The sequence below is a fragment of the Carya illinoinensis genome, chromosome 16 (genome assembly GCF_018687715.1).
Source record: "Carya illinoinensis cultivar Pawnee chromosome 16, C.illinoinensisPawnee_v1, whole genome shotgun sequence".
Taxonomy (NCBI): domain Eukaryota; kingdom Viridiplantae; phylum Streptophyta; class Magnoliopsida; order Fagales; family Juglandaceae; genus Carya; species Carya illinoinensis.
The window spans coordinates 9,245,046-9,271,776 of record NC_056767.1 but is presented as its reverse complement, the minus strand read 5'-3'; the positions used below and the strand labels follow the sequence as shown (position 1 = coordinate 9,271,776).

Sequence of the window (26,731 nt, the reverse complement as noted above, 5' to 3'; positions counted from 1 at the left end):
GCTCACATGTATGGGGTCCAACTCTAAATTTGGTAAGATGCCTACGTGGTTATTTATTTATCTAAATAAATGAGACGAAACAGCAAGTTGCATACGGAATATGGACACTACAACAGGTGCGATGGACTTTATAAATATAATTTTATTTATTTATTTATTATTTTAAAATTTTAAAGTAAATAATAATTTTTTATAATATTAGATTAGAGGTTTCAAGTTCTAACCCTAATTTACACTTTATTTTATTTAATTAAATATATATTTCGTGGCTTATTTTTTAGATAAATAATAATTTTATATTTTAAACATGAAAAATAATTTTTACAAATTATAAATGGATAAATATGATGCATACCTTAAAAAATATAAAAACAAATATTTATTTAGTAGGATGATTTTTTTACAAAAATCCTGAGCAGAAGTTGTCTATTTATAAAGTCCCCTCCGTAAACATTTACCTTCATTTTCCTTGTTCCAGTACCGCCTCATGCTAGTGAATCTACCGGCCACCAGGTACCTGATCTCTTCCCCCTATCTCATACATTGCTTTTTGAAACTTAGAGGCTATGTGCTATGTGAGTCTTCGATTACTTGTTTTTTTGGAGCATGACTTTCTGGTTTCTGTTCTTCCGCGCGCCACTGTGATTTGGTTTCTGTGAGAACTTCCTATATATAGAAAAATATATGATTTTTTTTACATGCAGTTCTCTTGTACGTGCCTGCGGAATCCTTCTAGCAATGCCCGTGGTGGGTTAATACAACTATATTCTATACTCTACATGATGATCTCATCAGTCAATTGTTCTTCTATATTCTTCATCTTTAATCTTTTCGAGAACTTAATATAATTAGTGTCTATTCTTTTGTCCAAAGTTACAGGTTTTGAGTTGGTGAATTAGTAACGGGAGCGAAGACCTCTAAGAATTGCGCGCAGTTCAATGGCAGTCCTTGAGAGGATGAAAAATGCTGCGAATGATTCTCTACACACCTTGAAAAAAAAGATCCGGAGGTTTATATGGCCAGCGGACACATCCCTTTACCTACCTGAGCTTTCACACCATGCAGTAGTCGTTGCATTTCTGAGCTGTATCGTTTTCATCTCGTTGGGCAATATGAATAGTAATCTTAACGACGACGACAACATTCATGTGTGGCGCTCTCTACATGTCTATTTGTTTGGATTCTTCTATTTCTTTATGCACCCTTGGGTTCAATTCTTTTCCCAGCCGTTGATAGGGAAACCGAGCTATGCAAGTTTCAATAAGTGGTAATAAAATACTACTCTTAAACCTGTGAAATATAGAAGGGTTGCTAATCATTGTAGGGAGAGAGGCAGACAAAACCGATATCTCTCACTTTGGGATTATTTTTATTTCTTTAATTTGCAGGTATGTCTCCTGGCTTTTAATAGCAGCTGTTGATCATTCAATGGGAGAATCCATGAGAATGAATCTGTCTTTATTTTTGACAATTTTTGCCCTTTCCAATCTGTGTCTTCTTCTCTTCCACACTACTTTTTATGGCTTTCGCTACATTTTCTCACGCGAGGTTCGAAAGTGGCCTGAAATTCACTGGACGATGCTCCAACTTTCGGCTGTAAGCTAGTCCTCATGTTGATCACGCTTTTGAATTGTATCAACATATCATCTCGTAGTTTTTCCCATAATCTTAAACTCCAATACTTTTTTTCTTCATGCTTTTGAAGGCTGTTAGTATAGCCTGCTGCATTTTTCTGAGTAAATGTAAAGAAAGACCGCGTGATCGTGTCTGCTCATATTTGATCGTGCCGGACGTTGGCTCTGAGATCAATAACCACCATTATCCCAAGGTACGTACGGGTCAACCATTTATTAAGTTTTGATTAGTTCTATTTTTATTTTATTTTATTGAAAATTATATGAAAAATAGTAATACAGCAAAGTAAGAAATCAAGTGATCGATGTGGTTTTGAATGGTTCCGCTCGATTTACGATCACCATCCTAATAAGGCAGGGGGCAAATATAACTCATGATGCAGTGTATAGATGAAATCTGATACAAAAAATGTAGCACAGATCAAACGGTATTTACTTCACAATATTTAAGATCATAACTTTTCTAAATTTCAAAGAAATCCACTCAAAGTCACAGGAATAAGCTACAAAAGAAAACACTCTGAATATAATTCCCTAAGAACAACAAGCTGTTCGTGCATTATTGCAAAAGAAAATATATGTATCTAAATACTTAAAACTACAAACCAATTCCTAATTAATCTCTACTTAAAATTGGAATCAAGTATGTTAAATAGAATGAAATCAGGTAAGTTTGCTCGACCGAAGTGTCTAGTACTACTATGATTATTGCGAAATAGTATTGCGATTCTCCCTTGATTGTGTGTCGAATGGGAGTCGGGTGAATTATTGGATTGCAATCTCGATTGGTTACTAGTGAATGTCGAGTTTGACCATTGTCTGACTCTTCCTTCATGTTTTGTTCCATATTCTTTCTAATTCTTAATCTCTTCTGATCTTCTCAATGCTCCTTTTCTTCAACGACAATGTGGTTAACATCAAGGAAAAATATAGTTGCAAACATAATTATGTACTAATTTGTACACCAATGTGATGTGATTGGTCAAAATGTAAATTTTATTGAAAACAGTGTTAATTTAAATTTTAAGTATGAATAAATCAGTATTGATACATAGATTAGTGCGCGACTGTGCTTGTATGTAACAAAACTCTAACATCAATAGCAATCAATAACAAAACCCTACATCATGCATCCAGTCGGGCCATTTTCCTAGTTATTCCTCATATCTTGCCGTGCACTTCCTGCAAATGATCAATCTATTTTCCATCGATTACTTTCAACATGCAGAAGGCCACATGTTTTTTAATATATATACATATATACACAACAGGAGGCCACGTATATATTTTTCCTTACTCTAATTATTGTGTAAATTTTCAATATTGGTGGATGTTTTTCCTTACTCTAACTGTGTAACCCGGAATTATTTCCCAAGGTTTTTAGCGGTGTGTTCCCCAAGGTTTCAACGGACGAAATGCATGCTCTGTACTCGTTATGGGCCACATTTATAGGCCTTTACATTGCCAGTTGTATAGCGGAGAGGTTACCAGCGTGAGTACTAATATTTTGTAGCCTAACTTTCTATTATATTGTGCATGTACTTTTTTTTTTTTTTTAATTTTTATGCTTGAATTTAATTATTCAGAATTTTTAATTATGTCCTTCCTGGAATATATTTATATATATATTTTTAATTTTCTCTTATATGTTCCTTGTCCAGGTCAAGTGAAGAATATGAGAAGAATAAAATAGCAGAAATAGAATATGAGAAGAATAAAATAGCAGAAATGATTTCTGTTTCTGCAGGCGAGGAGAAAAAAGTAAATTAATATGGGACTTACATACAAAAAAAAAAAATATTTTTATAATTTTTTTTATTCATATAGGTCCCCTATGAAAAAAAAAAATTTATAATTTTTTTTTATTTATTCTGTACAGCTGTTGGAATCCCGACTGCGTTTCCTGATTGCATCTAGCAAAGCTCGTAAAATAATGAAACCGGAGTTTTTAGATATGGTTCCCTGGTATTCAGGGTATGTCCAGTACTGTGTTATAATATATATATATATATGTATATATATATATACAGATAATATATATATATATATATATATATATCTGTGTGCGCGCTCGCGCACGTGTATTATATGTATATATACCATTTTTCAACTGTTTTCTGTCTTTGGAGATACTTCCCTGCCCCAAAATTAAAGAGATTTTCAGTAGAAAAAATATAGTTGCAAGCACAAGTGTGTATTAATCTGTGCATTAATGTGATGTGATTTGTCAAAAAGTAGATTTTATTGAAAACAGTGTTAATTTAAATTTTAAGTATAAATAAATCAGTATTGGTACACAGATTAGTGCACAACTGTGCTTGTATGTAGCAAAATTCTTTTCAGTAATACTTGTTTAACATTATCTGGTGATCCATGGTTGTGTTGCAGAACATCAGTTGATCTCTACAAAACAGTTTTTAACATCGTCGTATCAGTAAATTTCTTTCTAGGTCGTTTTGACATGCGTATGTTGCAGGTATATCCCAGGCCATATGTTGTCGCTTATATATATATATATATATATATATCATATTGTGTACATGTGTCGATTAGCAATCAATTTTCAGCACTTGGTAGTCAAGTGAAAAGCCAAACTTATAAATATATAGAAAAATCCTATTTATAAGACGATGTGGTTTGATTTCATCAGGCTAAAGGTGATGATAGAGACTTTTTGTATGAACTTCATAGTGAAAAGGATGAACTATGGTTTGACTTCATGGCCGATACTGGTGATGGTGGAAACTCAACTTATACAGTGGCACGGCTACTTGCTCAGCCCCGTATTGAGTTGAAAGATAGTGGAGGTCGTAATCATACCTTAGAGCGTGGAAACTTGCTACTCATTGGAGGGGATATCGCGTAAGTCATGATCTTACATATTTATAACTAAAAAACTATATACACTTTTTCATTTTGTTTCCAAACTAGGGTACGTAGCAACTTTAAAAGCACGTACATAAGTTATATATATCTATATATATTTACAAACAATAAATAAGTTTTTTAATAGAAAAATGCTATATTGCTAACAACAATTCGAAATTGACATTTAGGGCATGCTTGGACACTTAAATTATATGATAATTTAGTAAATAATAGTAAAATAGTTTGAGCGAATGTGTTATTGGATTTTAGAAAATGAGAGAGAAAATTTGAATAAAAAATTATAAAATTATTTAAATATAATTTTTGTTTTAAAGTTTGTAAAAGTTGTATTGATTTTTGTGTTTGAATAATGATTAGAAAATGATTAAATGAAAAATTTAAAAATTTAGAGCTGAAAAGTATTTTATGTTTGAGTAATATTTGAGAATGAATTAATTATGAGAAGTTTTTAAAAGTTTTTAGAAAGTTTGTAGTACTGTTCAAACATGCCCCGACTGTTATACATATTGATCGTTGTACGTAGTTACCATTCATATATATATATACATATGCAATGACAATTACTCTAAATGACTAAGGGCCTTGACTATTCTTATTTACAATACATAAAATACATGACAATTGTACACCATATTGCTTGTTAGCTAGGTTATTATAAACTGAATGGTTAAAATCCCCATTTCACTTGAATTTCTGAAAAAACTAGATATTTATAACATAGCAAAATGAAATCTATTTTCATATCTATATATAATATAAACATCATTTAATACATCTGAATTATCAGATCTTTAAATATATGTTCTTTTCAACATTTTTAATAATTTGTTTTTGTTCAATTGGGACGTATGTCTTGCCGTTGAATTATAGGTATCCTAATCCATCACAATTCACGTACGAAAGTCGTCTCTTTCGCCCTTTTGAGTATGCCTTGCAGTCACCATCGTATGCTAAACAAGAACGTATGGTTGTGGACAAGCCGAATGCGCCTCCCGAGGTGTCTGAACCATTAATGAAGGATAGAGAAAGATCCAAAGAGCCCCCCAAAAAACAAATGAAGCCATTTGAAGGGCCTCAATGTTTTCTTATTCCCGGAAACCATGGTTTGTTTTAATTTGTCTTAAATGAAAGCCTCAAAAGTGTGTTGTCATTTAAAATGTTATTGTTGAGTGATAACCTCTAGTTTTGGCATGACAGATTGGTTTGATGGACTTCATACCTTTATGGGGTATATATGTCATAGGAGCTGGTTGGGCGGGTGGTTTATGCCTCAAAGGAAGAGTTATTTTGCTTTGAAACTCCCTAAAGGATGGTGGGTGTTTGGTCTTGATCTTGCACTCCATGGTGATATCGATGTGCACCAATTTGAATTTTTCTCAAAACTAGCCAGCTCAGACAGGGTATCGTTCCAAGCTCTCTATTTCATTGTCTATGTTAAAATGAGTTATAATCAAGATATTATATGCAATGAGGGGAGTCGATGATATTGCTCTCTATGACTGATCTAAAAGGGGCCATGCATGCGGGGCATGATATCGAGTGGTATTAGTAGTATTAGAGATAATGTTTGAGTCGTGAGAGCTAGTGTCATTGCGAGGAAGAGATTGTTGGGGTGTGTCTATTATCCCACTCTGAAAAAGGCATAATGGCAGGTACAATATTAATGCTGAATGTCATGAAAGACTCGAGTGTGTCTTCCCAAACACTAAGGCCTCGTTTGGTTACAAAAAAAATGATCTCATTTCATCTCATCTCATTTAATCATTACAAATTTCTCAAAATCCGATATTAAATATACTAAACAATTCAATTTTTTCAAATTTCAAAACAAAAATAATATTAAAAAAATTATATTTGAACAATATTTATTCAACTTTCATCTCATTTCATCTTATTTCATTTGTGTAACAAACTGGTTTAGGATGAATATTGACAGCTCAAGGTCCAACAATATATATTATGCCCTCATAATTTGATTTTTCTTTCCGTGCACTGTTTTGCATGTCTAGGCATTATGGAAAAAGTGCTGTTTTCTTCTATAGGATTCAATCAAATAGGATCTTATACTATATTTTAATCCCATCTTTTGCTCCTAAACATTTTATTTATTGATCTTAACTTTTTTATTGGACCATGTGTGATCAAGTTTGGCGAGAGGGACTCTGTGATTGTTATGACGCACCAACCAGATTGGCTTCTTGATTGGTACGAGGATGGTGATCAGCATAATTATAAGCACAATATTGCAGACCTAATACGCAATATTCTGAAGAGAAAGTGTAGGCTTCGGATTGCTGGGGACATACATCACTACATGCGGCACGAAAGAGATGACTCTCGTGGTGGGTCCAATGAGCTGTTTTATCCACAACATCTCCTTGTAAATGGTTGTGGTGGGGCATTCCTGCATCCTACCCATGTGTTTCGCAATTTCAGTCAATCTCATGGAGTTTTCTACAAATGCGAAAAGGCTTATCCTACTTTTGAAAAGTCAAGAAAGGTAGTATACTCAGTTTTTCTCCTTTCCGAGTCTGATGATCTATTTCCACTAAGTACCCAGTACCAATCACATTTTAAGTAGCCTTTTTACAAAAATTAAAAGATTACTTAAAAGCTGCGTGCATAAGTATATATATAGAAAGTTTCAAATTTAAATGTAAAACAAAAAAAAAAATTAAAATTATTTAACATGCCAATTGATCTCGATGTTCATAATTTAAATGTAAAACAAAAAAATAAAATTAATTAACATATATAGAAAGTTTCAATTTAAGTTTTCAAGATAAAAGACAAAGAAATGACCCATAAAAAATCATATTATGATATTTAGAACTAATATAAACGTACATGTATATAACATAATCAATCAAATTTAAAAATTTGGGTTTACATGATGAAGCAATAAGCATATTTATTATATATGATATATGGGGAATGAAACATATTTGGGATTAAAAAAATTCACATCTGTTACATAACGTTAGATTAAATTAATAAAATTTCAGAATTTTTGCAGCTTATAGCTAGCTTCTCATTGATTTCGTGCAGCTTGCGTGGAGAAATCTTTCACACTTTCGGAGACAGAACTGGCAATTTGATTTTATTGGCGGCATTTTATATTTTATATTGGTCTTCTCGATGTTCCCAAGGGTGAATTCCTATTATTTTCTATTTCTTATAAATATATTTTGAGTTTTGATACACAGAAGTCAATGTATTAGCACACCACTTAATTATAGTGGTACTTATTATAACATCATCAAGACACCAATCGTACGTTTTGTAACATTGTTGATGTGGAAAACTTTTATATCAGTGATGTTCTGCATGCATGTGTTAAAAAAAAGGCTTAATTCTAAATAGATTTTCTTATTCTTAATTAAGGTCTATCCATATATATGACTTTCTTTTTTGCCTTTCTTTGTTGCCCGGCCAGTGTCATGAGCTTGGTACGGTGTGGGGTGCTTTTATGTACATGGTGCATCACTCTTACGTGTCTCTGGGTGGTTCAGTGCTATTTCTGATGGCAGCAATTGCATTTACACCCTCAAAAAGGTCATGGACGACAAGGATTGTGATTGGGTTTTGTCACTTCTCCGCTCACTTGGTCGTAGATCTCCTTCTTTTGTGGCTGTTCGAATTGGGTGTCGAGACGTTTGTCCAGATCGGATTATTGGAAACTTCAGGTGGGATTTCGATCATTCGCTTTACATATATCATCCAATTTCATTCTTTACATCGTTGGTAAAAGTATGAATTAACATCTATCCATGCACATTATACCAATGAGTTTTTGTGCATGATAATTTGTTTTTGTTATTTATATCATGACAAAATAGTAGTGGAAAACTCACTTTGGTCAGCAAATGCTTATTATAGGAAAAATTATGTTTTTCACCTTTCCATTTTGAAATGTGCATGATGTCAAACTACAAAGAGTTATTTATTAATTTTTCACCTCAAACTACTAAAACTTTGTAATGTACAGTCTTAGAAAATTCTATTTATTATCTCTTACCTCACACATCAACATGATCTGATTTTTAATTTTTATTATTCTATTTAAATACATATATTGATATGTAAACAATCCTTTCTCTTTAGACATAGATATTGATGTGTAAACATGTGTGTTTAAATATAATGATAAAAATGAAAAATCACTTGATAGTATATGGTGTGAAGCCAACGAGTAGCATTTCTCACAGTCTTAATATGTAAGATCTAGTCGTTACCAAAAGTAGACAACATGAGATAGTCTTAATGATCAAATCTTAATAGATGATACACATTGGATTTTTTTAAAGAGAATTACTAATATTCTAAGGTCTCTATAGTACTAAACGGTGTGGATATGGCACAATTTAAATTAGAATATAAATTTTAAGATTTGAATCTTAAAAATCAAATCTTACTGATTAAGTTATGTGTATATTATATGATATGCTGTACGTACTAGCTTGAGGATAGAATAATTATTTTTTTAATAGTTTAAAATGTAGCTCGGGGATAAAAAGTGTAGATACACCTTATATTAAATTATTAGCTGAGGTATTTGTTTCCAAATTGTTACTTTAATTTGTGATAATTTTCGTAATTTACGAAAAGAAAATAGTGTATTGAGGTAAAATAATGCATGAGATTTTCAATGAGAAAGAAAAGATTCATTGGATATTATTATTTATTTATTTCCAAAATTTTGAAATATTGTTTGTTTTTTTATTTTATCAGAATATCACTCTCTTTATCGATCACTAGAAAGTATGCTCGTTGAACCTGTCTCAACTAGTTTAGAACAATGGACATTCGGCCTTTATCCTGCCTGTATCAAGTATGTCATGTCTGCATTTGATGTGCCAGAGGTAAGAAAAACTCTCCCCTAGGTGTTCCACAAGATAAATGATATTTATAGTTTTAAAATGTATAAATTCCACACATTCTCATTCAAAAAGTTTGATAAATATAGCGACTCATATACAAAAATTATTTTTTAAATAGTAGACACACTCTTTTTAAAAAAGAATGTGCGGGATTTATATATTCTAAAACTGTATATATATAAATCACTTGTCCCACAAACCAAAGTTGTTTTCTCCTCTTTTTTTTTTTCACTATATATATATATATATATATATCTGAAATTCATTTGAAATTTAATTCATTTGAAATTTGCTATCATCAGCTCATAGCTGTGACGAGGGAGAATATATGTAAGAATGGGATGGAGTCTCTATCTCGAGGGGCTACCATTGTTTATTATGTTTCCGTCTTCCTTTATTTCTGGGTCTTGTCAACCCCAGCAGTTTCCTTGGTGTTTGGATGCTACCTATACATCTGCGTCAACTGGTTTAACTTACACTATGATGAAGCCTTCTCCTCTCTTAGGATTGCTAACTACAAGGCTTTCACACGATTTCACATCAAACCAGATGGTGATCTTGAAGTTTTCACCCTTGCAGTTGATAAGGTAAAAAAAACAGAAAAAACACATTTATATTACTTTCCCCTGGTTGTGCTTTATGTTTTTATTAAGAATATAATACAAATTTAGGACCTCTTCTTTGATACTCAGCAAAATTACCTCTCATTCTAAAAGTCTAAAAGTTTAAACTTTTGAGACGACTAATGATTTCAGTTATATATATATATATGGGATAAATTCAATTTTCACCATCAAACTATCTCATGAGTTGTTGCACTTTGATTGGCACAAGCGTGAAAAAAATACTCTATTCTTGTCTTCTTGCTAGTACTTATAATGCCTTTTTGATCCATCATTAAGTTCAGTTCCCTTTGAGTTTTTTTCTTCTCTTCAAAATTAATTATAATTCCCCTCTTCTTCTTGTAACAGTTTCAAGTATTCAGATTTTTCCTTAATGTCCTTTTCTCTGCACGTAATTTATACAAGGAAATGTAGAATATTTTCTGAAAAATGTTGGAAATTAAAAGTATCTGTAAGAGCATTAATGGCAATCCCGTACTAGTCTTAAAATTCATATGGTTGTAGTTAATTACCATACTTCATGTTGATACGTAGAGGTGTCAAATCGTGTTAACGGGTCATACTCGTGTCGTGTCAAAATATGTATATTATACTATATAGGTAAACCCTAACCCGACCCGTTAAGCTTGTCGTGTCAAAATCTCAAACCCTAACCCAACCCGTTAACATAGCGTATCGTGTCGTGTCAACCCGTTTTGACCCATTAGTAAATATTACTAAATAGTTTGACACTAAACAATATGATTCGTTTAAACTATTTATGTAAATGGGTTGAATATGTTTGAAATTAACATGTTTGATTTGATTAAATTTAACATAATTTTCTATAAATGTTAAAATCACAATATCTATAAAAATTATAAAACTAACTACAAGTCCAAAATCATAATCTAAACAATAAAAATATCGAAATTAAAATTCTAACAATTTTACTTTTAGGTAGAAGAATATAATTGTAATTTTAACTTTCTTAACGTGTCATAACGGGTTGACCCGTTATCAACCCATTAAGCAATCGTGTCTTAATGGGTCAACCCGTTTTGACCCAAACCCGTTAAGACTAAACCCTAATCCGCTATTATCGTGTCGTGTTCGTGTTGAGTTAACGGGTCGTGTAATATATTGTCATCCCTATTAATATGTAGGTAGCAGAGGATTGGGAGCTGGATCCTCGATGGAAAGGGGAATCAGAGGACTTGCGCGAGCTGAGAGAGTTTGGAGAGGAGCACGGGTACCCGGAGGAGTTTAGCTACTGTCGTGCGATTCCTAGCAAATGGAGGGCAGCTGATCAGTCTCAGGACCCCTTAGCTACTGTGCGTATTATTGATCATTTCGTCATTCGAAAAGAAGACCCAGTTGCAAATGACGTGTGGTCTGACCCAGTTGCAAATGACGTGTGGTCTGACCCAGTTGCAAATGATTTCCTTCAATTTCAGAAAAAATTAATATTAAAATTGAATAAAAACCAGTTGGAGGTGATGGCAATACCCTGTAGAAAAAAGATATGGTTCCCGAGGAATGACTTTGTTTTTGAAAAAAGACTTTCATGCCCAACAAGACTCCTTAGATCAACAAAAGAGTGCCTTGAAGAGTTTCAGCAATCCCAAAGATTTCAGAAGAAGGAAGGTCAGGCATCAGGATCAAACTCAATGCAGGAAATCTGGAAAAAACCAGCCCGAGGAATAGTTAAGGTGAATTGGGCTGCCTCATTGGATCAAAGAATGAAAAGGATGGGAGTGGGAATCATAGCTAGAGATGAAGAGGGAGAAACTTTAGTAGCTGTGTGTGACCAAAGACAACATGTACAGAATCCAGCAATAGCAGAGGGCTATGCACTGTGGAAGGCGATGGAACTATGCAATAATCTTAATATTCAGAAGGTCATCTTTGAAGGTGATGCAAAGGCTGTTATTCTAGCAGTTTTGAGTAATGAGGAAGATTTATCAGTTTGTGGTTCTTTGATTGAAGATATACGGTCTGTTCTTGCAAACAGACCAGATTGGTCTATACAATTTACTTATGGGGAAATGAATAATGTAGCCCATGGCTTAGCCAAAAAAGCTTTAAGTATAGAAGGAAAAAAGTTTTTGATAGAGGAAGTTCCAGCTGGTTGAAGTTTTGTTAATGAAATGTTGAGGTATTCCTTTCAAAAAAAAAGAAGACCCAACTTTTCTACAAGAAGACCCAATTGGACAAGAAGACCCACTTCTAAGAAGATATTCTGAGAAGACCCAATTCCCGGAAACCATGGTTTGTTTTAATTTGTCTTAAATGAAAGCCTCAAAAGTGTGTTGTCATTTAAAATGTTATTGTTGAGTGATAACCTCTAGTTTTGGCATGACAGATTGGTTTGATGGACTTCATAGTTCATACCTTTTTGCACTTCAAAACTTATTTAGTTCAAGCCATTCGAAATTATAATCAAAATTAAAAATTATAAAAACACGTTTGGTCATTTAAAATTATTTTAGAATTAGAGTTTTGCTATTCATAAGTTCTTATACCACATACCACACAATTTTTTAGTTTTTTATTTTTTAAAATTTTATTTAGTTTTATTCTTATTAAAATAATTAAATTCTTCTACTAATTATTCATATATTACATATTTGGTTAGACAAAAAAAAATTAAAAAAATAACAAAAAAATAAAGTATGATGTATGAGATCTATCAATAAAATTTTTCTTAAAATTATGAAGTTCTGAGAAGTTATCAGCTATTCTTGTACAGGTGAGAATTGTTGACTGCCAAAGTCAGAAACCATGTGAAGTACTGAAGCGTGAAAAGTTTTCTAAATGGAAATTTATAGTTATAGGTATAATTGTATTTTAATTTATGCATTAATCTAATATAAATGGTTAAAAAATAATTTTTATTGAAAACAATATTAATTTAAATTTTAAATATAAAAGAATCAGTATTGATATGTAAATTAATACGCGATTTTACTTGTACGTAACAAAATTCTTTCTATACACTACTGTCCGTTACTCAGCCTTTCTCTCTCTCTCTACCTCTCTGTCCGCACCCTTCTGACTACAAATGTAGTATAAATAAATAAATAAATAAAAAATGATATTTATAGTGAGTCACACGCTTTTAAAAAATAATCTCAACAATCATAAAATATGCTCTAATAACAAACTGACACGTAAGCATCTAACTTCTCAATGCATAAATCAGAATTACATCTCAAGCTCACTAATCTATCACTACTCATTTAATACTTATAAGATATTAAGATTTTTATTTATTTTTTTATCATTTTCTTTTAAATATTTTTTTAAAATCTTTAACCATTAAAAAAAATTAAAAAAATATATAATTTTACAAATAATCACTTCTTTAACAATTAAGTAAAATAAAAAATTAAAAAAAATCAAATATAAAATAAACAATAAATAAATAAATAAATAAAATAGTAAACCTATCATTTCCTCATCCCCAAATATGCTCTTCGATTTCAAAAGCGGACAAGCTCATTTGTCCAGTCCAGTCTGCCATCCTCTCTCTGAATTCTGGCGGTCTTGATCCCATCACTACTGCCAGGGGTGTAAACCGATGCGTCGGCGTCAAACCGAAACCCCACCGATGTGGAAAAACGACACAAATCTCGACCGAAACCGACCGGAGAATGGGGAGGAAACCGTCGTCCTCGGTCTCGGCGTAACTCCGGTCAGTTCGTCGGTGTCATCGGTTGCTGAGGGAGAGAGAGCGAGAGACGGCGATGAAGCCGCGGTGACTGAGATTTTTGAGAGAGAGAGAGAGATAGAGAGAAAGCGAGAGAGATTTGATGTAACCGAGCCTTCGTCCGGTGCGTACGGGCAACGCCCCACTCCGTTTGGCACCACATTCGGTGGGCTTGTAGATCGGCGGCTGACCAACATCCTGGAGGGGTGCGTGTTGGCGGTCGGCTGCTGGACAGTCCGGATCGGCACTCCTCCCTTATTGGCCTGAAAAAATAAAACGAAAGAAGAAAAACGAAGAGTACAAACAGAGAAAAGGAAAAGGGAGGGGAGCGGGAGACGAAGAGAGGTTTCAGGGGGGTTTCGGAGAGAGAGGTTTCGGAGAGAGGTTTCAGGAAGACAACGATGAGATTGAGAGGGATATATTTACCCTAATTCAAAACGGTGCCGTTTGGCATAAGCCAAACGGTGCCGTTACATATATATTTTTGACACACTGCATCTTAAAAATGACGCCGTTTCACTTTAAATGAGTAAAACGACGTCGTTCTATATAAGTATATTTAAAATATATATATATAAGCTGACGTCGGCCGGTTCGGCGGTTTTCCTGGGTCGAACTGCGAACCGAACTGGCCGACGTCGGTTTGACTTAAAATCTACCGCCAACCGACCGGTTCTCTGCCGGTTTCGGCCGGTTCCTTACTCCGGCGGCCGGTCTGATCGGTTCCGGTCGATTTTCCGATTTTCTGTACAGCCCTAACTACTGCCATCCCACTCACTTTTTTTTGTTGTTTTTGAAGGTACTAAAGAAGTTTTTTTCAATGTTCAAAGTCCATTCTCTATTACTGGATTCTGGACAACAAGCAGGCATAAAGCCCTAGCTTTACCGAAATTATAAAAATAATATTATTTTATAAAAATATTGTTATTTTAAAATATAATGATATAAATAATTAATACATATAAGAAGTTATTTATAATAAAAAATGTAGGATGAGAGTATATTTATTTTAATATCAAATAATTATTCTTATATAGACGTACAAAGAACATAGTAAACACGTGATCGATCAGACTAGTCAGTGATGGGAAAAGTTAAAAAAAGAAATATTAATATTTATAATGTTTGTCTTCTCTACCAAAAACAATAAATACATTTGTCGGCATTAGGTGACTCTTTTTCAAGTCGAACATTGAATTTAATTGCCAGAAGAAACTCGACCACCTTGCTGACAATGAGGAAGGATCCTTTGGATTATTTGCGTGGAATATTACTATTCAATGGCATATTCCGATCACGTGTGACTGAAACTGGACTTACTGCATGGTTGGAAATAACAACTTGAATAATGCAAGATCCCCGCTGCGGTTACCTCTCCCAGCTTTTCTTTTATTTTCTTTATTTTTTTAATTTTTAGTGATTAAAATTTTTTTTTAATATTATTATAAATTTTTTATTTTTTAAAATATTTAAAAATATTAAAAAATGATATGAAAAAAAAAACAACTCTAGGGTATCGAGATAAGGGTTAAGACTTTCTAAACTCTTTCTACTCACTTAAACGCCCCCTCTAAATATATACTGACTTTAGCATCGGAGATTTTCCAACCACCACGACGACCGTCTCGGAATGTTTTCTTTGTGTTTGAAGACTCAAAATTGAAGACTCGAGCTACTGAAAACCCGACTCAAAGGCGTACAAAAAACTTATAAAAAACTCAATATATCATTTTAAAAAGACTTTAAACGGTTAAAATTATTTTAAATTCTCAAACTCAGTCCCCAAGTGGACTCTTTTACATTTGAAATTGGGCTTACGCGTTGGAGTATAAGCCGTAGCGGAAGAAAGGCCTCTTCCGTGTGTGTGTATATATATATTTTATATTTAATGTTATAAATTAAATTATAAAATTATTTTTATTATAAAATAAATTTAATATATTATATAAAATTATGTTAATTTATAAATTTATTTTTATAAAATCCTTTTAACTATATCACTTCTCTAACTGAAACCACGGTTAATTAGATGATCAATAGGGGAGATTTCACGTCAGATGGCTGACGATGAGGTATCCTTTCCCAGCTGGGTCATACAGATCGAATAAATAAATAAAAGTCGTTCAAAACTTGTTTTAATTTAATCATGATGATTAAAAATCTCTTCAATTATATATATATATATATATATATATATATATATATTTATCATTATTTAAACATAGACCATCAGCCCACATAGCATTTTTCAAGTTTTTAAACAGAATGCGGTGCTCTTTTCTACTTTACACCCACCAATAAAATTATAACACATAAGCAACAAGAAATTAGCCCTTTTGCAGCGCTTAAAATCCTTGCAAATACATTCAAAAAACGCTGCAATTGATCAATTGCAGCGTTATTACCCTCCTTGCATGTTCGACAGTATAAAAGTGATATTTTTGATCAATAGCAACGTTATTAAAAAAACGCTGCAAAAGACCTCAGTTGCAGCGTTTTTTAACCGCTGCAAAGTCGCTCATTTCACGCTGCAAAAGGCCACCCCATGTGATTGCCATGGCGCTGCATTTGATCAATTGCAGCGAAATTTATCCTTGCTATATCACTAAATATCGCTGCAATAGCCTCCAACAACAGCAGCGCTACATTTGGTTCGTTGCTTTTGCCATTTTTTGCAACACTTGAAATCGCTGCAATTGATTTATAAGCGCTGCAATTGTGTACGTCAAAAGCAACATACCGTTCTAGCGCTGCTTTTGATTGTTTTTGCAAGGACTAAAATCGCTGCAAAAAATCAAAAAGCGCTGCAAATGCGCAAAAGCAACGCTTGCTTCCTGTGTTGCATTTTGCATACTTTTCAAGGACTAAAATCGCTGCAACTGATTATTTGCAACGAATTTTGCCTATTTGCAAAGAATAAAAATCGCTGCAAATACTTAATTACAAAATAAAAAAAAAATGCATTACTGAAACATACAGTTTCAGTAATTTTTTTCACTTGTATTAGAATCAAAGTTAGTAGATCAGCTAGGATTTAATTCCCTTTACTTAATAATACAAAGGGTACATAGAAAATAACAACAAAGTACTCAAGGATCCTTACCCAAATCAAATTATAAATTCATTTACATTATAATTTATATAGACGGAGGGGTAGCTTGATATATTTTAAAGTACTGCTAAAATTTCTCTAATCATCCAACCCTTATTGCACCTATTCTTTGCAAAAATGAATAAGATGTTCCAGCAAAGCCACCTCCAACTATAACATGCTTGCTGTCCAATAAAGGCCATTCAGTTTTCTACATGAAAGATATATAAAGATCATGGGTTAAGAATGTAGAAATATTAGGAATTTACTTAGAAATGGAAGAGAACAAGAAAGTAGAGTGGGATTAATAGAAATATTGAACCTCTTGGACAGCAACTCTAATTGCACTCTGCCAATTCTTTGGTTCTGCAGTTACTGTAAGAGTAGTGACAGTGCATCCTTCCCTTCCAGAATCACTGTGATCCAATTCAACTGATGTGAATGGCGGATTTGAACTCTGAAATTTTAGATGTGTTAGCTATACTTTTAGAGGGATACACAGTCTTATCAAAGCACAAAACAAGGTATTTGATAAGCACACGGACAAATAATGACCAGACAGATGTATGGTTCTTATTATCAGCTTGATTAAAAGTTTCCATTTTATGATTGCAACTTTATTAACTGGTTATATATCGTATTTTACTCTAATAAGCAAATACAGCTCACACATCCAGTAGGGGACCCCATGACTATCAAAAAGTAGATCTCCCTAGTTAGCCATATCTTTATTATTCATTGTGAAGCTTTCCTTACAGTAAATTAATCATTTTTCGTCTGTATACCTGCATCAAATACTCATAGCTTAAGGAACAATCTTTACCAGGATAACTTAAAGAAGATGAGGCAAAATCCAGTGAAACAAAAAGGAAAGCATCACAATGAAAAACAAACTTTTATAATTAGAATGATCAGTGGCAAACCAACACAACTCAGACAGAATGACAATGACCTGAGCTTGTGATCAACTGATTCATATTAGTAGCAGGAAATAGCAGGAACAATCATTGGGAGAACTTAGGGATTTTTTCTTTAGCACTCTGAGATTGTGGGATAAAGTTTTTGTACACTCCCCATTTTCTTTAGCCCTTTTAGTGTTGCTCTTGTACACTCCCCATTTTCATTTAGGTGGCACCCCCATTTGTACTCTTATAACATATTTTTATCAAAAGAGACAAAATATAACCTGGAGCTGGTCCCTTTGCTACCCAGCATGTAGAATACAGAAGACACTGTCGTTCTAAAAATCCCTATTTGTAAAGACACCAAGGAACTGATCTAGGAACTGCAGATACTTAAAAACAAATCACACATGGCTACAGCCCAGCATGGTTGAATATGTCTTAAGATTCTGTTTTTTTTTTTCTTGGATTGCACCAGGTGTCCAGAACAAAGTCTCGACCAATCTCCCAGGGTGCACAGACCCTCAGCATTGGAATTGAAATGTGCCATCGGCATTGAAATGTTTTTTTCTTATAAGTACAACATTTATTAATACCAATATGTGTAGCCAATATTAGTTCCAGAATTTTATAAGCATCCTTTGTAGAGAGATTTAACTCAGGGCATACTACTTTACTCAATAAAAAGCACACAAAGAGCATACAAAACCACCAAAAAACTAAAAGAACAGTCGAAAGAAAGAAAGTTCTTGCCAGAACAAACAAAGGAAAAGGCAAACAAACCTTACATGCAGCACATAGGTCATCTGAAAAGCTTGATAATGTTACCCTACTCTTCCCAGCTACACGTTCTTTTAGTGCTTCAAACTCTAGCTCGGCCAAGTACCTTCTATGATCCTATTTGAACTTAACAAGGAAAAACTACCATTAGTATAATTTATGTTACCCTGCTTAAATCCAGGATAGCCACAAGGGAAAAAGATATAGCAAGGGAAAAAGATATAGTAGTATCATATGCTTTATATACAGAGAGAGAATATTCAATGACTGTTTCGGTTTGGTAAGAGATAAGAGAGCAATGGCTTTTCTGGTGGTTGGACTAAGTGCTGATTGGGCCATGCATCTCATGCAAGCCTCACCAATTATCTAATTTATGCTACTACCTAGTCTCCAGGGTGGTTGTGTTCTATGTGCCTAACATAGTCTCAATGGTGGAAATGAATGAAATGCAGCACCAATTATCTAATTTATGCTACTACCTATGATCAATAATTAAGGAAAAGAAAAGGAAAACATAGTTCTAAGTTGTACAAATATGGTTAGAAAGAATGAGATTGACTAGCTTAAAAACTAGAAAATTATGAAAGAGAGAATGAGATGGACTAGTGGCCAAATCAGAAAATTATGAAAGAGAGACTTACAAGTTTGGGAGAAATCCTTGGCTGTTCACTTTTCTTATTTGCTCCAGGACATAGCTCACAATTACAAACTGATTTTTAAGAGTTCGACACACAAAAATGAAGTTCTGATATGGACTAAAAAGAGAGGACTAAAATCACCTGGTACCACAAAACAGTCAATGGAACACCCAGCCCTCTGACATCTATCAGAACATCTTATCCAAAAATTTCCCAAACATTATTATGTTTCATATACTTATAATCCACAATTAAACCATGTGGAAATTAATGTCCTCCGTCTAGAGGCTTATGCTAGCAAATCATTTTAAGTGTTATAACCTTTGTAGATACAGATTTCCATATCCTTTAAATCAAGTGTTAACAGTAGGGAAACTCAATTTTGATATAAAAGAGCATTTCATTAAAGCATAAAGTGAAATTTATAAGAAAAAAGAAGAATAGATAAACAAACTGAGTGATGAGAATACTCGTTCAATTGTTGAAGGATTCTGCTTAAAGCATAAAGTGAAATATTATTCCATCCATGAGAAGTGACAAAAAGGATATAAAATAAGACAACACATGGAAGAAAAAAAACATAGTCAAAATAACCTTCTAAAAATGTGCCTTTGTTGGATAACTTTAACCCCTCACTTTTCAAGTGATCATCTTTAAAGTAGTTTGAGAAATTAGAGTTGCATGCAAATCACTCCGTGCCCCATATATAATAATTAAAGTGATAATGAGTGAAAGAAAAAAAAAACAGAATGAAATGTCTTAAATAATTATAATAATTATAATTTTGACAGTGAGTGCAACTAAGTTGATGGAAAGCTAGAAATACAATAAGCATCTTAGGAATGCAACATACTGCTTGTGTCCATCCTAATCTAATATAAGTAGTACAACATCAGTAATATATAGATATATATATGCACAAAAAACCACAATGCATGGTACAATGAAACATCTTGAGCAAGAAAGTATACCAACACAGCCCTTAAACAAACAAAAAAAACATAGAGCTTTATACCTTCAACTGTTAACAATTAACTAAATCCTACAATTGAAAATAGAGCTTACATACAAAAAAAGATGAGCAAAACATGAGGCTAATCATTTCTAACAAGATGAGCAAAACATGAGGCAAAAACCGGCAACAAAATAAATGACCAACAAGATGAGCAAAACAGAGCTTCATCACAATGACATAACAAATCATTTCTAAAGTCCAAGAGTCATCACAATTACAATCGGTGATGTCATTTTACCCTATCAAAAGCATAGTTACAGGGTAGTATTTATGTATATAAGGAAAACACAAGGAAGAAAGGGAAAAACTGGAAGATTATCAAGCATTCCCGTGGTCAATAGAAACTTGTGGTTCTCATTTGCATTTTCACAAACACTTTAGTTTCATTATCTGTTTTCACAGCCATATCCATCATTCCATTTCCATTCCCTTCCTTAGTTACAATACCGTGACTCATAGCAAGGATCATAACAAACTCCCACCAAATAAAAAAATTAAAAAATTAAACATACATGGGGCATTGAAATGATGCATGCTGCACGGTTTCATTAAGAAGAAAAAAAAAACAGAGTATCTTACCCATTTTAATCGGCTACAATCAAGTGGAGGAGAGGACAGCTTCATATGGGCCAGTTGGAAAACCGTTTGCAATCAGAAAAGAAAAGGGGCTTACTCGATGTCGACTAGCGGCTTAGGAAATGTCTTCAAGATGGATTTTTGAACTGGAAAAGGTTGCATCGTTTACTTCTCCCAGGAAATTGGTATTTATCGCGCTAAGAGGAAATGTAGCACAATACCTTCTGCGGGCACCAAATTGATGGGGGCATTGTTGTTAGTGGTGGTTTTCGGTGGAAGAGGACAGCCGTGTAGCAACATTTTTGGGTGGGTTTTGCTTAATGTGCAGGTACGTGGAGAGAAAATGGGGAAGAAGTCTGCATTTGGAAGAGTATGGGGCAAAATCGAAGGCGCAATTTTTATTTTCGAGCGTTTTGACGCGCCAACTCAAGTATTTAAACGCAATTACAGCGATTGTAAACGTCGCAACAAGTTTTTTACTTTTTGCAGCGCATTTTTCTGTCACATTAGGAGTTACAATCGCTGCAAAAGGATTTTCAAAAAAGTTGACATTAAAAGCTACAGCGAAGTAGAAGCTCGTTGTAATTAATCCCCTTTGGCAGCGAATTTATTTGCAACACTATAAAAATCGCTGCAAAAGGTCGAATTTCTTGTAGTTAACTAACATAATTTAAATCTTCTCACGTCCCAAGTTCGTCTTTTCTTTTCAGTTTTCACCTCCTCCTTTCCTCTATGTTCCCTTTCTTCTAATGAATTCTGAATTGTTGAGAAATGGGAGCTCCTATTCACAACCCTCCTAAACTTGATGGCAATTGTGTGACGAGTCGGCAGAGCCCAAGAGATCGCTGCTGTTGTGAAAACGATGAGAACTAAAGTAAAATGCAAATAAGAACAATCAATCACATAACATAAAATTACAACGTGCCTATGTCTACGAAGCTGAAGATGATTTTATTATAATGAAGAATAATAAAATACACATTGGGGCGAAATTCACTGTTCAGAATCAACCATTATGTTCATTAACTGCATATTTATAGTGTCATACAGCAAATACCGTAATTTTCACTTTTATGCGTTATTCGCTCAAGCGGAGTATCGAGCACGTCTCAAACGAACTCTCTGCTTGAACTTCACTTGAACAACCTTTTGTGTAAACTTTAAGCAAACTCTCTATCTAGCGTTTACTGAGTAAACAATAGTGTCAAAAATTTTCTCAAGAGTATCGGCCCAAACCTGTGCTCCCATGGCCCCAACCTCACCGGAACTCCACCAAAAAATCGTGACAAAACATTAGCAGGTCGGGTCATCAAATTGGATCACTGCAACAACAAACCAAGCACCACAAATCCAACAACCACAATGACCAATGCCACCTAGGGTTTCACATTCAATCTCACCTCACCAAACATCGAGAGCAGTGCTCGCTAGTTAGAAAACTTCCAAAATGAATCCTCCAAAAAATCACTGCCATGTCCATCGAATCTTAACACTATTTTTGGAAGAGAAAATAAGATGGTGAAAGAGAGATGGAAACCATTGCTAGTAATGTACCTTCTAGGGAGCTATAGAGTATCAAGAGGTGAGGTTTCTCTAATTCATTACTAGGGGTGCTACCCGCACCATACGGTGCGGGGTAGACCCCCCCCCCCCCCCCGCCCCCCGCCCCCGCATGGGGCGGATGGGGAAAATCTCCCCCGTCCCCCGCCCCCGGTGTGTTGGGACGGGGTACCCCGTCCCGCATGACGGGGTACGGGGTGGGGGGGCAATCCGTCCGCCCCCCGCGTAGTGGCTCTCCTCTCAGGTCCCTGTCTGTTGTCACTGTTTTCTATAAAATGGAAAGAAAGTGTTTGATGGTAGGATCCGAAGCCAAAAAATGAATCTTCTCCTACCCCAAAATTTCCCTTCTGGCCCATAAATGGATTCCCTTCATCCTCTGTTTACTCTTTTCTCACTTTTCCCCCCAACCAAACATGGCCTAAAAACGTGACAGGATGAGAACTCATACCTGAACGGTACCCGTATGGTCTCTGAGATTAAGAAAGGTGAGACCACCGTGGACGCGGTGGAGCGCGACCCACCCGCAGAGTCGAACCCGTTTACCCAAATCTGCGACAGATAAGTGACCGCAGAAACCGGTCCGGCTGACCCATTCGAGAGAGTTTTCGAGCAGGGATGATGAAGATTTGGGGATGGGAATGCGGGTCCCGGAGGTGGACGAGGAAGCGCAGACGGAGAAAACGGCTCTGTTTCTGTGAAGTTTTTTGGGGGAGGGTTTAAGAATTGAGGGGAGGAAAGAGAGAGAGTTGAAGCGGAGGGATATTAAAGGGAAGGCTCTGAAGAGGAGGAGGGACATGGTAGAGTTTTCTGAGTGGAAGAGGGAGGTTTTTGCGTGAGAAAGATGAATGGAGAGGATAGTGCTATGCGCATCAGGGAACTCATCCGGTTATAAACTTATATATATATATAATAATATATATAGGTGCGGGGCGGGGGAAAAACGGACCGGGGGGGGTCCGTTTCCGTCCCCCGCCTCCGCTGGGGGTTGGGATACGGGCCGGGGGCCCCCGCCCCGGCCCTCACGGTGCGGGGCGCCCAGCCCCGCCCCGCCCTATGCGGGGGCGGGGCGAACGGGGCGGGGCAGCGGGTTCCGGGGCCCCGCTGCCCACCCCTATTCATTACCGTGGCAATAAATGCAAACTGCTTCGAGGAGGCCGAGGTATTTCTACTTTGGTTCAACACCCATCATTCATAAGTTTTCATAATAGATAGAGTTTGAAAAATCACAAACCAGAAGCACAAATCGAGTTTTGTCAACAACAATCCCGCGGGCCCACCTCTTGGAGAGACACAACAATTAATTTTCAAAAGGCTAAGGCCCTATTTGGATAAAAAAAAAATGTCTCATTTCATCCCATCATTACAATTTTTTCAAATTCTCACACAAAATATAATAAACAATTTTAACTTTTTCCAATCTCAAAACAATAATATTATTTAAGAAAATAATATTTTAATAATATTTTATTTAACTTTCAACTCAACTCATCTTGTTAGGGCACTTTTCCCCCAAGGCCTTAGGCCTAAGAACGCAGGCCCAAGCGCAAGAGGCCTGAACTAACTAGATAAACCCTGCCCATGGGGGGCCTCCAAGCCAAAAGAAAGATGAACAATGAGCACTCAAGTTCCCCCTTGTGTCACCTGGCCCCGAAGGGATAAAATTAGCAAGTAGCTCATACAAGCGAAAGACCCATAATCCTTTGACAACAAGCAAAGAGGAAGGGGCAATCCGACGCATCACACCTAAGATAGGTAGACAAGATAGAGGGCCACGTCACATTAAATGCACATTTCAGAAGGCCACGCCGCATTAAGTAAACATGGCTAAAGAAGCTGCAGGGAGGCACCTCCCCCCATGGAAAGGCACGGGCTCCAGGTTTCTGAAGCCAGGTATAAAAATGACTCCAGGGTATCGAGATAAGGGTTAAGACTCTCTAAACTCTTTCTACTCACTTAAACGCCCCCTCTAAATATATACTGACTTTAACATCGGAGATTTCCCAACCACCACGACGACCGTCTCAGGATGTTTTCTTTGTGTTTGCAGACCCAAGGTTGAAGACTCGAGCTACTGAGGACCCGACTCAAAGGCGTACAAAACATGACGTTAACAACAACACCGTCTATGGGATCCTAAATTTTTTTTTTTACGTGTCTTTCGCATGCCTATGAGAATCTATTCTCAGACAGCTCAAAAACATGACGAGACAACGACGTTGATGGAAGGTTTTTAAAAATTCTAAAAATCTAGGTTTTTAAAATATCTTATTATTTTACACCTGAAAATCATTAATTTACAATATGTTTTTTTCTCTAGTACAATGTCATTAATGGAAGGTTGATTTCTAGTTTTAAGAATATACTATCATTTCTAATTCATCTCTAACAAATTAAGTCGATGAATATCCCATTATATTTCTTAATTTTAAATTCAGAATAATATATATATATATATATTACCACAAATATATATATATATATATATATATATATATAACAATCTCTATATCCCTTTAAGTCCTTCACACGCCTACCCGGCTTACACGGACAACTTGGGACTTCGGAGATATCTCGTAGGGTCTATTCGACTGCGGTGGTGTACAACAGGAAAAACGAGAAAATAACTAGGACACTTTCAAGGAGAACCACAAATAACTAGGAAAATAACTAGGAGTGTTTTTTTTTGTGTTCGCAGACCTAAGGTTGAAGACTCGAGCTGCTGAGGACCCGACTCAAAGGTATACAAAACACGACGTTAACAATAGCGCCGTCTGTGGGATCCTAAAAAATTTTTTTATGTGTCTTTCGTATGTCTACGAGAATCTGTTTTCAGACAACTCAAGAACACAACGAGACAACGACGTTGATGAGCATGGACCGGCCATGCACTTAGTTTTTTCTGTAGAAAAAATCATATCGGCACCCGTCCTTACTGTAAATTAAATATTAATCTCCTTGTAATATAAAAATTCTAAAAATCTAGGTTTTTAAAATATCTTATTATTTTACAACTGAAAATCATTAATTTACAATTTTTTTTTCTCTAATACAATGTCATTAATGGAAGGTTGATTTCTAGTTTTAAGAATATACTCTAATTTCTAATTCATCTCTAACAAATTATATCCCATTATATTTCTTAATTTTAAATTCAGAATAATATATATATATATATATATATTCGCACTTATATATAGTAGATATTAAGTAAAGGGAAACTCAATCTCATTTGTATTTCTACAGTTCTATAATTGCGGAAAATTTGAATTGGATGAATTATTATGAATTTTTACATTGGATGAAATATTATAGTAATGTTTCTTTTTCAATTTTGTTCTTTGGAAAAATTAATAGTCTTACTAATTCAAACCAGAGTAGAATAATAGCTGTCTATCTGGAGCACAACCACTATTCTTCCATAGAAGAGACAAGGTCGTTTTCACTAAAAAAAATAAGATATTTTTGTTTATTTATTTATTTATTTTTAATATAAAACTCTGTATGTCATATATGAACTCAAACCTTACAATGTTTATATTTTTTAGGACTATTTACAATGAAATCTAAAACTTCTTCGATTCACACCCTCTCTTCATCAATACACAATGCAGCCTTAGCTAGTTTATGAGCTACTGTATTCCTATCTCTATAAGCAAATTGTAACCTCCACTCATTTTGATTTTTTATATTTTCAACTAGGTGACCATAATAAAAACTTCATTTTCACTATCATGATGATGACTTTTGCATTCCCTTCTAATATCACATTCTAGAAATTAAGGTCTCTGTATATTTCTATCGCTTTCTACAGTACATAACATTCTTCTACTTCAGGTCGCTGAACATTTCTTCTTTAATCACATGTTGCTACCAAAATAAATGGTGTTTGCTAAAAAATAACTTTTTTATATAATTTTGAAACTTAAAGAGTGAACGAAAGTTGCATGTTTATTTTATTTTATTTTTTTAAATCCGTCAAAAGGACTCGTTCTTTAGTATCCCTTAATTTTGTTGGTCTATCTCAAAAAGATTTTAAAAATTCTAACACATCTAAATTTATATTTGGTTCGTATTTATATCAAACTTGACTTTGAGATATTTTTAAAAGAAAAGTAAAAAACTGAAACAATACGACTTTTCTCGATCGCTGTTGCTGGTGGCGGACCCACGTTTGGCTGAAGGGGCCATGCTCCTCATAATTTTTTTAAATTTTAAAATCTCTCATACATTTTATTTATAATTTTATAAATATAAAAAATGAGTCATCCAAAAAATTTTAATCCCTATATAATTTTTAAAACTTTTTAAAATTTCAATATATCTAGAAATACATCTCTCAAATTTTTTCCTACAATTTCAAAATTTTGTATAATTTTTATTTATTATTTATTTTTAAGGATGTGGCCTCACTAAGATCAATTTAAATTAATTTTTGTAGAAATAATAAATTTC

The 26,731-nt window shown here is 34.5% G+C and overlaps 1 protein-coding gene across 6 annotated transcripts; it reads left to right on the top strand.

Moving 5' to 3' along the window:
- Positions 1 to 375: 375 nt before the first annotated feature.
- On the top strand, positions 376 to 12,369 carry LOC122299302. 6 transcript variants are annotated; one of them, XM_043109469.1, is made up of 18 exons: positions 398 to 513; positions 705 to 747; positions 880 to 1,267; positions 1,389 to 1,596; positions 1,706 to 1,828; positions 3,011 to 3,126; positions 3,296 to 3,323; positions 3,565 to 3,608; positions 4,023 to 4,110; positions 4,285 to 4,496; positions 5,394 to 5,626; positions 5,721 to 5,923; positions 6,670 to 7,023; positions 7,572 to 7,673; positions 7,960 to 8,209; positions 9,255 to 9,385; positions 9,706 to 9,990; positions 11,172 to 12,369. In XM_043109469.1, the coding sequence occupies exons 3-18, from the start codon at positions 939 to 941 to the stop codon at positions 12,138 to 12,140; spliced, it is 3,675 nt and encodes a 1,224-aa protein (XP_042965403.1). In that variant the 5' UTR covers positions 398 to 513; positions 705 to 747; positions 880 to 938; the 3' UTR covers positions 12,141 to 12,369. The 6 variants fall into 6 exon arrangements, with proteins under 6 accessions (XP_042965402.1, XP_042965400.1, XP_042965403.1 ...); XM_043109464.1 differs by having other exon boundaries at positions 3,296 to 3,395; positions 3,514 to 3,608; XM_043109465.1 differs by having other exon boundaries at positions 402 to 513; positions 874 to 1,267; positions 3,296 to 3,395; positions 3,514 to 3,608.
- The last annotated feature ends 14,362 nt before the right edge of the window (positions 12,370 to 26,731 follow it).